The sequence below is a fragment of the Gossypium hirsutum genome, chromosome D06 (assembly GCF_007990345.1).
Source record: "Gossypium hirsutum isolate 1008001.06 chromosome D06, Gossypium_hirsutum_v2.1, whole genome shotgun sequence".
NCBI classification, from domain to species: Eukaryota; Viridiplantae; Streptophyta; class Magnoliopsida; order Malvales; family Malvaceae; genus Gossypium; species Gossypium hirsutum.
In genome coordinates this window covers 44,026,970-44,042,640 of record NC_053442.1, presented here as the reverse complement: position 1 = coordinate 44,042,640, position 15,671 = coordinate 44,026,970, and the positions used below count along the sequence as shown (strand labels likewise).

General features: G+C 34.6%; 1 protein-coding gene and 1 non-coding gene across 2 annotated transcripts; one reads left to right on the top strand and one right to left on the bottom strand.

Annotated features, from left to right (window-relative positions):
- Positions 1 to 10,803: 10,803 nt before the first annotated feature.
- LOC107952451 (uncharacterized) lies at positions 10,804 to 11,962 on the bottom strand. The gene is made up of 2 exons (XM_016887701.2): positions 11,724 to 11,962; positions 10,804 to 11,026 (listed from the first exon to the last, which is right to left on the bottom strand). The coding sequence occupies exons 1-2, from the start codon at positions 11,960 to 11,962 to the stop codon at positions 10,804 to 10,806; spliced, it is 462 nt and encodes a 153-aa protein (XP_016743190.2).
- Positions 11,667 to 11,772, top strand: LOC121219008 (small nucleolar RNA R71). Its single transcript, XR_005915489.1, has one exon. It is a non-coding gene; the product is annotated as a small nucleolar RNA R71 (small nucleolar RNA).
- Positions 11,963 to 15,671: the final 3,709 nt, after the last annotated feature.

Here is a 15,671-nt window from a genome sequence, read left to right as displayed (position 1 = left end):
TAATCACTTATCACATATATACACTTTCACATTCATCACATCGGCCATTAGGCCTTATCACATATATACACTTCACATTCACACATCTTATCACATATATACACTTACATCATATCGGTCATTAGCCTTATCACATATATACACTTTCACATTTATTCAAATATACTTCACATACCACATATACTATCATGTACAGACTTGGTCTTGGCCGAATCTACATCCATCACTTTCCAATGAATAATTCAATTTTACGCCATACTATCATTTCATATTCGAATACTCATAAACTTACAATATCACGATTTAGAATTCAAGTATGGGTTTAATCAATAGCTTATGAGCAACTAAAACAAGTTTATCAAGGTTTACAACGTAATCTCAAATTCAGCACAAGCTGTTTTTCCTGAACAATAGTCACTAAATTATTTATAACTGGAGCTACAAAACTCCATATCACTTTCCGTTAATTTTTCCTGAATATAGACTCGTATATCTTCCATCCATAAAATTTCCAGAATTTTAGGTTTGGCCAATCAATACCAGATTTTTCTTAAAGTTTCCCCTGTTCACTGTTTGACTAATCTGACCACTCTTCACTACGAATCAAATTTCTCATTTTATAGAATTTAAAATGTGTTGTATTTGATTTCATTTGAAACTAGACTCATTAAGGAGTCTAAGCATATAAATTTTATCTTATAACCATTTTTGTACAATTTATAATGATTTTCTAAAAACCGAACAGGGGATTTCGGAGTCATTCTGACACCGTCTCACACAACTTTAAATATCTCTTTATAGGAAATTTCTTTGCTCACAAGGTCTCTTTTACAAGAAACTAGACTAATTAAGCCTTGATTACATATTTTATGCAGCCTATAATTCCACACCAACAATTTATAGTGATTTTCTAAAGTCACGTTACTGCTGCTGTCCTAAGCAGACTATTTTAAATTACCCTTAAATTCCCAAGCTCAAACACTTAAGAACTTACCATTTGAGCTTAGAACATATCATGGCCACATCATATCTTATTAAATCAACTCATCATGTCCTATTATAATTGAATTTACTCAACGTTTAATCACTTAAAACTTACAAAGGAATCAAACTCAATTACTTAAGAACTTACCTCGGAAGTTGTCGAACGATTACAGATCGACTATTCGGTTAGGTAGCTTTCTCTCTTATCCGAATTAGACTCCCTCAGCTCTTGAGCTTGAATAAACAAATTTAATCTATTACAAACCAATTATACAAACTCATGGCCGAATACAATAAGAGGACTAACTAGATTCTACTAGCCACTCATTGCTCTATTATTAACCTTACTTAATTATAAACACATTCGGCAACTACCTCAACCTCATTTAATACAACTAACACCGAATTTCTCATGTAAAAAGTACCATTGCCGAATATCATTTAGTTCACCTTAATCCATCTCATGATCGAATGCCTCTAAGCTTAATATCATGGTATCGTAACTCAACATTTATCAATATGTCATTAACAAAGTATGCTCATATCAAATTTACTCCCAATTACATCTCAAAATTCAACAAGCTTATAACTCATTAATAATTAAATTCCATTTCAAAGTATCAAAACATTATCAAATGTATACTCATCCTAAATGACCGAATGCACCTTAACTAAGCACTTAACAATTTTCTTTAGCCATTGAACTCATTCGGCAATGATAAGGATAAATTTAACAAACCTTAAATTTAACTTATAATTGTACATATCTCATTCAAAACACCCACACCAATTTATTATCCAATCAACCATATCCGAAAACCTATCATACAATTAAAACCCTTGTTCAAATTTTTATTCACTATAATACCATGGCCGAATCCCTCAATTAGCTAACATAGCCTCTTGTTTTCAATCTAAACACGTATATACAACCTAAATCCCTCTTTTAACACATAATTCACTATCTTGGAACTCATTTCTTAACTAATTTAACTTAGTCCAAAGCCGAATGCTATTTGAGCATTAAGCTCATGTTCTTTTTATTATTAAACAAGTATTATAACTCAACTAAATTCATTAGCCGACTACTCAAGCTCATTTGAGCGACATATAGTAATTTAGTTTGTTTATACTCAATTAGAAACATTTCTCCTCACAAATTACCAAAACATACACAATGTAACCCATTGAGCTCATGATCGAATGCTTCATGCATCCCAAACACAAAATCACATACATGGGTCATTTTAGGAGCTTTAAAACCAATTTAAATTTCTCAAAATCCAAAGAAAAACATATGAAATCATACCTTAATTCCCAATACAAGATGGCCGAATGCCTTAGGTGTTCTTCCTTCCATTTTTCTTTTTTCCTTTCCTTATGGTTTCGGCAAGATGAAAAAAAGATGATGGGACTTTGTTTTTATCACCCTCCATCTCCTTATTTTATTACTAGCCCCTTATTTTATTATTTCTAACATAAACCATTAACACAACATGTCTATGACATGTTTTACCCATCACCCTTTGTCATGGCCGGCCATTAGTAATTAAATGGGGGAAATTGACATGCAAGTCCACCCCTTTGATTACATGCACTAATAGATCCTTATAGATTAACCTATCATATTTCAAAAGTGTCACACATAAGTCCTATTAACTAAATTCACATGCAATTAACTAAATCAAAGCTTAAAACTTTCACACATTCATATTCACATATTTTAGACAATAATTATCATATTCAAATAATTTGGTGACTCGGTTTAGCGGTCCCGAAACCGCTTTCCGACTAGGGTCAATTTAGGGCTGTCACAGGAGTGGCTACTAAAAATAGAAAATAATTAGCAGCCATTAACTCCCCCATGACTGGCCACCACTCATGCATTTGTTGAAGATTTCAACTTGCTATATTTAGCTAGGGGCAAATCTACAAAAGCATAATAAGTGGAGGGGTTTGAATGCGATTTCAAGGAGAATTCAAGGGCTGATTTGCAAGTAAATAAATCAGCTAATTTGAGCTAATTGGGTTAGAATTTTGGACTGGTTTGGGCAGCTCAATTGCTCGATTGGATCAGTTTTTCATATTAGCACAACTGGGTCTCTTTTCCACAATATAATCAATTATAAATATTTAACACAACATAAATTGGATTAAATTTAAAATTAATTATATTATGTCATTTAAGTATACATATCGTTCAAATTGATCTAAATTATTATCATGGTAGCAAAAATAGACTAAATGTTTTCCCAATAAAGACATGTTAAATCCTTATAAATTTGATTTTATTCCCTTATTTTAGATTAAGCTGCAACCATTGAGTTTAATTTATGCCTTCATATATTAAACATATTAATTTCTCTCTAGAATGTAGGTAGCATAGAAACTTAAATCAATAGGTCTTTTAAATAGGTTGTAACATGGCTAGGTGAGGGGTAGGTAAGAGATAGATAAATTTAGGCTAAAATCCTAGACTCAGCTTGTATCGGACCTTCGGAATAACTACCATCAATACACCAACTCATTTTTCTTTTACACGCTCTTTTGTACATCTATTTCCTTCGAGTACATATGCTCTCTTTTTTTTTTGAGCATTTGATACTTCTTTTCAACTCCCCTAAACTTATTTTCAAATAATATTCTGAAGAGACTGAGTCTAGCATTTGGGACAATTTGAAAATAATCAAAAGAGAAGTGATGGTTAAATTGCAAAGGTTCAAATAAAATTAGGCCATAAAGTCTCAAAGTTGAGTTTCAAAGGGTAAAAATTCATCAAGTTTGGCTCAAAAGGCTCAAACGGTCCAAAAAAAAGTTTGCCTAAATCATTTTCAAAATTTTGTGCTTCCTATGATTCCGCCTCAAGAAATTACTAAGTAAATTCTAGGGACTTAAACTTTCACGCATACCTAGTTTTCCTAAGGAATTAAAAATTTTATGGTATGATTTACGTACTTTATTAAGAGTACATTTATGTCATAATTTAGCTAACATAACAATTATTAAGATAATAGAACTTTATTCATACTAAAGTTTAGCATACTTGATAAAATTTGAAATTTTTGAACAAAATACAACCTAACCATAATTAAACGAAAATTTTATTCTGAGAGGAAATAATTTCATTTTTTCGGTCCCCCTACTTAAGATGAACAATGTCCTCATTGTTAGAAGAGAATAGATATTGTACACCAGGTAGGATTCTAGAAAAGAGAAGGTGATTCAATTTGATGACGTAAGTACCAAGCTCTCTCTAGATCCAACCCTAGACATATACATATCTATTGCCACACTTTTTATTTTATAACTTGTTTATTTTTATTTATGATTTCCACCTCTTATTTTATTATGCAAGAAAAAATCCTAATAGAACCTAATCCTAAAAACATTAAATATACTAGGAAAGAAAAGAATATAAAGTAAATATCTTTCATTCTTATTTATTTGCAAATCCCTTAGAATCTGACACATCTTTTGCTCCACCGTCTTTGTTTTTGCATGAATTTCTTTATTCCCTCTTCGATATTGGACTCCATGGTTCAAATATGAAATCTGGAAAATCAAGCACAAAAATAAACGAGTCATTCAATATTTTTGTAAAAGCGCTTCTCTTTGAGTCATCCCGTATTTTTTAATATCTCCAGTAAGCTTGTTGTGTTGCCATTGCATATGTTGTATTATGCCCATCAACATTGACAGCTCATCACGAAGATTTGGACGCGGTGATTGAGTTCTGAATGTTGAGGTCGCCATGTCAGGTTCGATTATTGGTTCAATTGGTTTTTCCTTATCAGGGATTTCAGCTGACTACTTTAGCTCGATCTCTATGGGATCTTCTTCTCTTCTTCAGGATCCTCATACAATTCAACTAGTTGTTGTAGAACAAAATCTCAGGCTATTCAGTAGAGGTCCCAATCTGTGATTGTGCCCTAGCTATAACCTATCTTCTTTACGTTTGCAAGAATTTTAGCTTTCAAGCTCAAAATTGTTATCGTAAAGGGAAAGTAAGCTGGGCCAGAACATCTAGCAGCATAATTTTGCATTTCTCTTAGAATGATTTTTCCCACATCAATGGTCTTTGTTGTTAAAATCAATTATAACAAGACCATTCGCTCTAATGAAATTGTGGTCCTATGTGAAATAGGCATAAGGCAAAATTGAATGAGATAGAACCATACATTCGCTAATGGCGTCAAATATTCTCTCTAAAAAGTGTGAGTTACATGATTTGACACAGTCCACTTAGAACCTAGAACTGTAAGTTCCTCGAGAATTTCTTGCAATTTTTCAGCCTCAATATTTCTGATCAAAGAAGAATATCCGTCGTCTTCAAAATCAGGTAATTGAAAGATTTCACTAATAGCATTTGAGCTTATTAGTACCTTGATTCCTCGAACAAAAATTTATGTTAATTCACTTGAGGTCAAATACGCATAAAATTCATGAACTAACTCTTCATTTGCACTAGGTCTTTTCTCACAAAATAACTCGCAATTGAGGGCTTCAGTAATTTGTTGAATGCGCACCATGAAATCAATATAGTTGCTTTCTTTTAGTGTAAAGCCTTTTTTGGGAAGCATTTGCTAATTTTTGAAGTTGCTATCTTATCTTTCTTTGGCTTCTTCAGAGTGAAATTTATTTTGTGATTCCTCAACTTGAATAGAGGTACGAGTTCTTTTGCAAGGCATGACTAACCTGAACATGAGATGGAAACAAATATTTTCTCAAAATTTTAATTAACTTAAGAATTTAACAATTCATGAAATTTGAAAAGGTAAATAATTAAATTAAAATTTAAGAGAAAGGAATTTCTTACCACCTTTGTGTAAAAACTAAGAACTCAATAAAATAAATTAAAATTTAAAGCAAAAGATTTTGGTCAAGGGCTAGTTGGAAGGATGACCGGTTGGTGGCTAAATGTGACGGAAGTTTGGTGCAAAGGGTATGCACGGTTTTGAAGGAAGGAGTAGTAGCAGCTTGCGATCAAGGGCTAGTGCGCCAGGAAGCATGTGCGTGGGCAGCAAGCAGCAGCGTGTGTGAGGTAGAGGCTGTGCATGCTAGCAGTTACACCAAGTGCAGATGCGACGACAGCGTGCGCATGGGAGTAGCAGCATGTGGGATAGTGGATGCAATTGGAAGTAGTTGCTGGGCTGGTGCGCAAGTCGCCAGGCGTGTGACGTGCAGAAGCTGCTAAGTTATTCAGCTACTGGTAGGCATAGGGGCATTTGTCGATGTTGCTGCTGGCAGCTTGGAGGTGTGGCAGTTGCTGGGTTTAAATGCTAAGGCCGATGGTGGGAAGGGTGTATAAGGAAATTGGTTTGATGAATGGTGTGAATAATGGATGAAGAAGGTAGTATTTAATGTAATGGATAGAAGGAGTTCAACTAAAATTCTAAGAATAAAATAATGCTAAATTACTATAAGCCCTAATGTCTTATAAAGTTAACAACAATTAATAAATAATATAATATATATTAATATTTTAATTCCTATGGCTTTATTTATTAAAATAAATTTTTTTAATTAAAATATGATAAGATTTAAACTAATTCTAATTCTATACAAAGTTGATAATAATTATACATTATAATAAATATAATTATATATTAGTTATTATCACCCTTATTTATTTAAAAATAAAAATTAAACATTGATTTTAGTTGTTTAAAAAATATTTGCAGAAAGAGACAACTAATTTTAATATTTAGAAAAAGAACAACCAAAATTTTCAAATAATTCAATCAAGTAGCTAAACTTAAAGAAAATTTAAAAATTGAGCTGCAATTAAAACTTGGATCAAAATTGACCCTTTTATTTGAAAAAAACGAAATATTTATTTAACCATTTTGGGAATAATTTCTCAAAAGATTATGTTAAAATCAATTCCCAGGAAAAATTGGAGGGGTCCGAAAAGGTCCCGCTTAAGTTCCAACCTCCTAGACCGAATTTATTTTAACATACTAATATTGAAAATATACCCTAAACTATTTATTTAAAAGAAAATGAGAAGCATTAAGTATCCAATAAAATGAACAAAACTTTATCCCGCTCAATTTTATCCCCCCAGTAATGTTTTAAGCGCTTAAAATTAACTTGAAAATTACCTCATTTACCTTAAAGTTCAACAAATCCATATGGAAAAACTTGGTGAATCGTAAATGGACTGGACCAATGTGATTTTAGCTTACCTAGAAAGAACCTTAATCTGGAATTGAATAATAAGGCTTGTTGACTTGCTTCAAATTCTCGAACTTGAAACTGCTTGTCATGCCATCTTTTCAGTCTTTCCTTGAATAGTTTGGCATTCTCATACGAAATCATTCGAAACTCTTCTAACTCATTAAGTTGAAGCATCTATTTCTCTTTAGCAAACTTAAGATCCAAGTTGAGTTGTGGAGAGCCCAGTAAGTTTTATGTTCTAACTTGAAAGGCAAATGACAAGCTTTCCCAAAAACCAACATATAGGGTGACATACCTAAAGGTGTTTTGTATGCTATCCTGTAGGCCCATAAAGTGTCATCTAGTCTTTTGGACCAATCACATCGGTTTGGAAAAACTACCTTCTCAAGTATGCCTTTTATCTCTTTGTTCACCAATTCAACTTGTCCATTTGTCTGCGGATGGTAAGTTGCGACAACCTTGTGTTTCACTCCATGTTTTTCGAGTAACCATTTCAACCATTTGTTTATAAAATGGGACCCTTCATCACTGATGATGGCCCTAGGGGTTCCAAACCTTGTGAGCACATGTTTCTGCAAAATCTTCATCACAACCTTGGCATTATTCGTCGAATATGCCTCGGCCTCAACCCACTTAGACATGTACTACTACCAATATATACTTGTGACCAAAAGACAGAGGAAAAGGACCAAGTAAGTCAATATCCAAACATCGAATAATTCTTCCTCAATGATGTTAGTTCGAGGCATCTCATTTCTGTTGGTGATGTTCCCAACCCTTTGGCATCGATCACAACTCTTTATGTAAGCATACGCATCTTTCAATAGCGTTGGCCAAAAACATCAGGATTGCAATACTTTGGCTGCAATACGTGCACCTCCCAAGTGTCCCCCACTTGGAGCTGTGTGGCCAATGATATAAAATCCCATGTACTTCATCTTCTACCATGCATCTCCTGATCATTTAATCTGTATACTTTCTAAACAAGTACGGTTCTTTCCAAAAATAGTACATTGAGAAGAAAGTTTTTCTTTTGTTGATATGACTTATCAAGAGGCATCAAACTACAAGCTAAATAGTTAGCAAAATTAGCAAACCAAAGGGTATTATGGGCATGATTTACCTTAACTATGTGTTTATCTGGTAATGTCTCCTGATTGGGTATAATTAGAGAAGTCCCTTGTTACGGCTCCAATCTGGAGAAGTGAGATGCTACTTGGTTTTCTACTCCCTTTTGATCTTGAATTTCTAGATCGAACTCTTGGAGTAGAAGTACCCATCGAATCAATCTCGGCTCAACATCTTTCTTGGCAAGTAAGTATTTAATTATCGAGTGATCTGTATAGACAGTCAGTTTGGTAGCTACAAGATAAGATCGAAACTTGTCAAAAGCAAGTACAACAGCAAGTAATTCTTTTTTTACCGTGTAATTTAGTTGAGCTCCGATCAAAGTTTGAATTCTATAGTAGATAGGATGAAAAACTTTGTTCTTTCACTAGCCCATCATAGCTCCTATCATGAAGTCACTTGCGTCAGACATCAATTTAAATGGCAATTCCCAATCCAGTGTGGCGATAATGGGTGCTGAAACTAATTGATTCTTCAGATCATTGAATGCTCTTAAATAGTCCTCATCAAATTTGAACACAGTGTCCTTCATCCATAATTTGCATAAGGGTTTAGCAATTTTGGAAAAAGTCCTTGATAAATCTCTGATAGAAACCAGTGTGGCCCAAAAAGCTTCTAACACCTTTTACAGATGTTGGAGGTGGGAGTTTCTCAATAACATCTACCTTTTCTTTATCTACCTCGATTTTATGTCTCGTTCTTTGATGTCCTAGAACAATACCTTCTTGTACCATGAAATGACACTTTTCCTAGTTAAGTATGAGGTTTGTTTATTCGCATTGCCTTAGTACCTTGGCTAGATTGGCTAGGAAATTATCATATGTATCTCTGAATACTGAAATATCATCCATAAATACTTCCAATTATTTTTCAACCATGTCAGTAAAAATAGACATCATACATCTTTGAAATGTAGCAGGTGCATTACATAAACCAAATGGCATGCGTCTAAATGTGAATGTACCATACGGTGATGTGAATGTTATTTTGTGTTGATCCTCTGGCACTACTGTAATCTGATTATACCTCAATTATTCATCGAGAAAATAGTAATAGTCTCGTTCCGGGATTCTATCTAGCATAGATCCAAAAACAAAAAAGGTAAGTGGTATTTCCTAGTTGCCTTGTTTAACTTCCGATAATCAATACAAATTCTCCATCCCGTAACCGTTTTGGTTGGTATTTGCTCATTATTCTCATTCTCAACAACTGTGATACCTCTTTTCTTTGGTACACACTGGACCAGACTTACCCACGAACTATCAGAGACGGGGTAAATTATACCCACATCTAACCACTTAATGCTTTCCTTTTTTATAACGTCCTTCATGATGGGGTTCAACCTCTATTTTCCATCAATCATCCCCTTCTCACCATCTTCTAGGATGATCTTGTGAGCTAATGCCACGAATATCAGCAATGGTCCATCCGATAGCCTTCTTGGATTGTTTCTATACTAGGATGAGTTTCTCTTCTTGCTCTTCAGTCAACTCCGCTGAAACAATCACAGGCAAAGTAGAAGCGTTACCTAAATAAACATATTTTAAATGTGAGGGAAGTACCTTCAGTTCTAATTTTAGTGGCTCCTCAATTGGCACTTTTGGCTGGACGTAATCTCTACTTTCTAATTCCAAAGATTCAAAGAAGGATTATGCATTAAATCCCCTTTGATTAGCTTCTACCAAAGCTAAGTATTCCTCCCTATCTTCATCACTCAGACCATTTAATGTCAAAATTTGCTCTAATGTGTCCTCAACAAAGTTGAGTTCCTTTTCTATGACTAATTCCTCCAACTTGGGAACTGCAAAACAATCATCAATTATGTCAGGAAATCGTATAGACTTAAAAACATTAAATGTTACCTAATCATCCTGAACATACATGGTTAGTTCGCCCTTCTACACATCAATAAGGGTCCTTCCAGTTCCTACGAAAGGCTTTCCTAGGATGATTGACACCACTTTATCTACTTCAAAGTTTAAGATAAAAAAGTCACGAGGAAAGTTAAATTTATCTATATGTATCAATACATCCTCGATTTTTCCTTCTAGATGTGCTAAAGATCAATCTACTAATTGAAGTGCAACTATAGTAGATCTAACTTCGCCTGTCCCCAACATTCTGAATACAGACATGGGTATCAAGTTGATGTTTGCACCCAAATTGCATAATGTCATACCACAATAAGTTACTCCAATGTTGCAAGGTACCGTAAAACATCCAGTATCCTTAAACTTTGAGGGTAGTTTGTCTTGAAGATATGCATTGCATTCTTTCGTCAGGGCTACCGTCTCAAATTCTCCAAGTCTTCGTTTCTTAGACAGGATATCCTTTATAAATTTGACGTAATTTGGCATTTGTTCAAGTGCTTCTACCAACGAAATGTTGATATGAAGTTGCTTGAGTACGTCTAGAAATTTCTTGAACTAGACTTCTTGTTTATGCTTTTGAAGTTACCTTATCGGGTTTTGCAGATTCTGGTTCTGGTGAAGCTAGAATTTCAACACTTGGTTAAACTTCCACTAAATCTTGAGCATCAACTGGCTCCTCTTCAACTCTGCAAGTGTTAGGATCTAATGTCTTTACGCTCCTTAATGTCATTGCTTCACAATGTTCTTTCCCTAGATTTCTTGGGTTCTCCATATCACTAGGCAAAGCACCTTGTAGTTGGTTCCTAAGTTCAGTTGCAAGCTGGCCCATTTGGTTTTCTAGGTTTTTCAATATGGCTGCTTGGCTGTGGATTAAGACATCATTTTTCATTATGTATGCCTTCAACAGGTTTTCTAAGCCATTGAAAGTTTCAGCTTGAGGTAGATTCTGAACTTGTTGAGAAATATAGGGGTTGGGTCAGTTTAGGTTGAGCATAAGTGTTACTGGGTCCAGCCCCTTGTTACTCTAAGAGAAATTAGGGTGGTTTCGCCAAGATGGGTTATAAAAATTAGATTACAGTCCTTGCGTTCCTCGGTTCTGGTTCCTGTTACCCATGTAATACACGAATTATGGGTTTGACAGGCATTCTTTGAACAAGTGCCCTTCCCCAAAATAAACACAGGCTACATTTTTGAATTGATTCGGTGGCTTAGCTACAAACTATTAAACCCATTAGTAGTAAAGTTTTAATCATTGAGGATATCAAGGATGCCTAAGATGCAAGTGAAGTGAGAGCATTCACTTCATGTACTCCAACGACTCGTCTTCTTGACGCTACTCAGTTGGTTGACCATTGATAATTGTTGTTGGCAATCCTCTCAATTATTTTATAATCCTCGTTATAAGACTTAGAAAGGAGAGCTCCACTAGTAGAAGTGTATACTACCATTCTAATGTGAGCATTAAGACCATTATAGAATGTCTCAAGTTGGATACAATACGGGATTCCATGATGAGGGCAGTTCCATAGTAATCCTTTGTACCTTTCCTATGCCTCATACAAGGACTCATCATCCATTTGTTGGAAAGTAGTAATTTCATTCTGTAACTTAGCATTTTTGCTAGGTGAGAAGTACTTCATAAGAAATCTTTCTGGTAACTCTTGCCATATGGTAATGGAATATGGTGGCAATGAATTCAACCAGGCTTGAGCTTTGTCCTTTAGCGAATATGGGAATAGCATTAATCGCAGTGCATCCTCGGATACTCCGGCTAGTTTGAAAGAATCGCTCACCTCCATAAATAGTCTTAAGTGAAGGTGAGGATTTTTGGTAGGCATTCCACTAAATTGGCCCACTATTTGAAGCATCTGGAACATGACTGGCTTCAGCTCAAATTTTTTCACCTTGATTTCAAGTCTCCTAATGCCCGAATTAAGCTCATGAAACACTGGCATGAAATACTGTCTTAGAGCTCTATCCCTATCATCATCAATAAGGATAGGATTTTGGGCAGGGTTTGCTCTGTTTCATTGATTCGAAATTTCAAAATTAATTTCTTCAGTCCTTCTTTGAGCTGCTTGTCTTCTTCGTTGTTGAAAAGTTCTTTCAATCTCAGGGTCTACAGGGAGTAAGTCGATTGTAACGCCCCGTACCCGAGACCGTTGCCGGAGTCGGACACGAGGGGTTCACAGACTAAATTCGCTTACTATCGCAGTCCATTTTAAAAATTTCCAGACAGCTGGCTAACTGTGTCGATGTCACCTTAAAAATCATATCTTGAGTTTCACAACTCGAAAATCAGTTTCGTGATTTTTCCCTGAAACTAGACTCATATTTCCATCTACATATTGTTTTCTAAAATTTTTGGTTGGGCCAATTAGTACAGTTTATTAGTTAAAGTCTCCCTTATTACAGGGTGCGACTACACTGACCTTCATGCATTACGATTTGGATATCTCCCTGTACAGGGCTTCAATACTGATGTCGTTTGTTTCTATAGAAACTATACTTAGAGAGGAATCTATACATATATGGCATGGCTCCTAATTATCTCTGGTTAATTTATAATGAATTTCCAAAGTCGGAACAGGGAATCCAGAAACTGTTCTGGCCCTATTTCACGAAAACCTAATTATCTCTTAACATACCACTCATATGACCGTTTCGTTTCTTCCATATGAAAGTGGATTCATCAAGGTTCATTTAAATAATTTATTCACTATTTAATTCCATTCCTACTATTTTTAGTGATTTTCCAAATCTACATCACTGCTGCTGTCAGCATCTGCCTTTAAGGTAGACTTTACCTATTTCATAGTTTCCATGATTCAACTAGTCCTTTTAGCATAAATAGCACAAATTATGATAGTGATTAACCATTCCCATGGCCAATCCTTGTTAAGCATATCCACACCTCTCAATAACCATATCCATACCAAATGATTATAACATTATGCTCAAACATATATAAGCCATTTTCGCATGGCTATCCAAAATTATACAAAACCGAAGGGTACATGACCAACAACAAAAGGGTAGTCCTATACATGCCATTTTCAGAGTTCAACCAAAAGTGTACCAAATGGGTTTTCATAGTGTGGGCGACTTCGACTTCAATAATCCCGAGTCCGATAGCTGACGAACCAAAATCTATAAAACAGAGATTCAAAGAACGGAGCAAGCATTTAATGCTTAGTAAGTTTTAAGCAAAACAAAGTGTTCTCAATCACTATCATTGGTCATTCATTTCAACTGTTCGATGAAGTTAATCTAGAGCTTCATCTCGATCTATAATATCATTAAACGCAACACTTGGCTGCCACATATATACTTTCAAATAATAATGACCTAGATGGTCAAATATTTCCAAAGCACATTCTTCATCGATTTTCAACTTTCAATAATCCTTTCCACTTGTTCATAATCACATCCATACTTTTAAGTATTTCAACATGACAAGTACTAAATTACCATAGGCACATAAAGAACCAACATATTCCTTATCACATATATGTAAGCTTACAAATCATAATCCTTACCTTGTACTAGCACATCTAGCTCAACCCAACCCATACTCAGATCATAAGGCTTTTGGGCAGAATATGCACTAATACATAAGAATATTTCATCGCATACTTTATTATACAAACATACCATTACCAATTAGATCATTCTCACATTTGGAGTTATAATATTAATCACATTTACCTACCTCTTTGATACTGATACTTCACCTCTAAATCACTCCACCGATGAGTAAGTAATACGTACCTGAACATCTTGAATACATAATACTTATTTGATGGTAACTTAATGCAGATACTCAATATCAAAGTCTTACTTGAATCCTAGCATTTAGCCGTTGGGTCTTTAAAGCTCGGATATAGTACGAGCTCGAAGCCTACGGACATTAATCAGGATAATATTCTCGCATAAAGCCTGCGGGGTTTTAACCCGGATATAGTATTGACACAATTGCCCTTCGGGACTTATCACATTTATACACTTCCACATCCATCACATTGGCCATTCGGCCTTATCACATATATAGACTTTCACATTCATCACATTGGCCATTCGGCCTTATCTCATATATGCATGTTCACATTCATCACATTGGCCATTCGGCCTTATCACACATACACATGTTCACATTCATCACATTGGCCATTCGGCCTTATCACATATATATACACTTTCACATTCATCACATTGGCCATTCGGCCTTATCACATATATACGCTTTCACATTCATCACATCGGCCATTAGGCCTTATCACATATATATACACTTTCACATTCATCACATCGGCCATTAGGCCTTATCACATATATATACACTTTCACATTCATCACATCGGCCATTAGGCCTTATCACATATATATACACTTTCACATTCATCACATTGGCTATTAGGCCTTATCACATATATACACTTTCACATTCATCACATCGATATATACACTTTCACATTCATCACATCGGCCATTAGGCCTTATCACATATATATACACTTTCACATTCATCACATTGGCCATTAGGCCTTATCACATATATACACTTTCACATTTATTCAAATATACTTCACATACCACATATACTATCATGTACAGACTTGGTCTTGGCCGAATCTACATCCATCACTTTCCAATGAATAATTCAATTTTACGCCATACTATCATTTCATATTCAAATACTCATAAGCTTACAATATCACGATTTAGAATTCAAGTATGGGTTTAATCAATAGCTTATGAGAAACTAAAACAAGTTTTATCCATGTTTACAACAAAATCACATATTCACTACGAGCTGTTTTCCTAAGCAATGGTCACTAAATTATTTATAACCGGAGCTACAAAACTCCAAATCACTTGCCGCTAATTTTTCCTGAATATAAACTCGTATATCTTCCATCCATAAAATTTCCAGAATTTTAGGTTTGGCCAATCAATACCAGATTTTTCTTAAATTTTCCCCTGTTTCACTGTTTGACTAATCTGACCACTCTTCACTACGAATCAAATTTCTCATTTTTAAAGAATTCAAAATGTGTTGTATTTGATTTCATTTGAAACTAGACTCATTAAGGAGTCTAAGCATATAAATTTTATCTTATAACCATTTTTGTACAATTTATAATGATTTTCTAAAAACAGAACAGGGGACTTCGGAGTCATTCTGACACCGTCTCACACAACTTTAAATATCTCTTTATAGGAAATTTATTTGCTCACAAGGTCTCTTTTATAAGAAACTAGACTAATTAAGCCTTGATTACATATTTTATTCAGCCTATAATTCCACACCAACAATTTATAGTGATTTTCTAAAATCACGTTACTGCTGCTGTCCAAAGCAAATTATTACAATTTGCTCTTAAATTTCCAAGTCCAAACACATATGAACTTACCATTTGAGTTTAAGACATATCATGGCCACATCATATCTTATTAAATCAACTCATTATGTCTTATTATGATTGAAGTTACTCAACGTTTAATCAC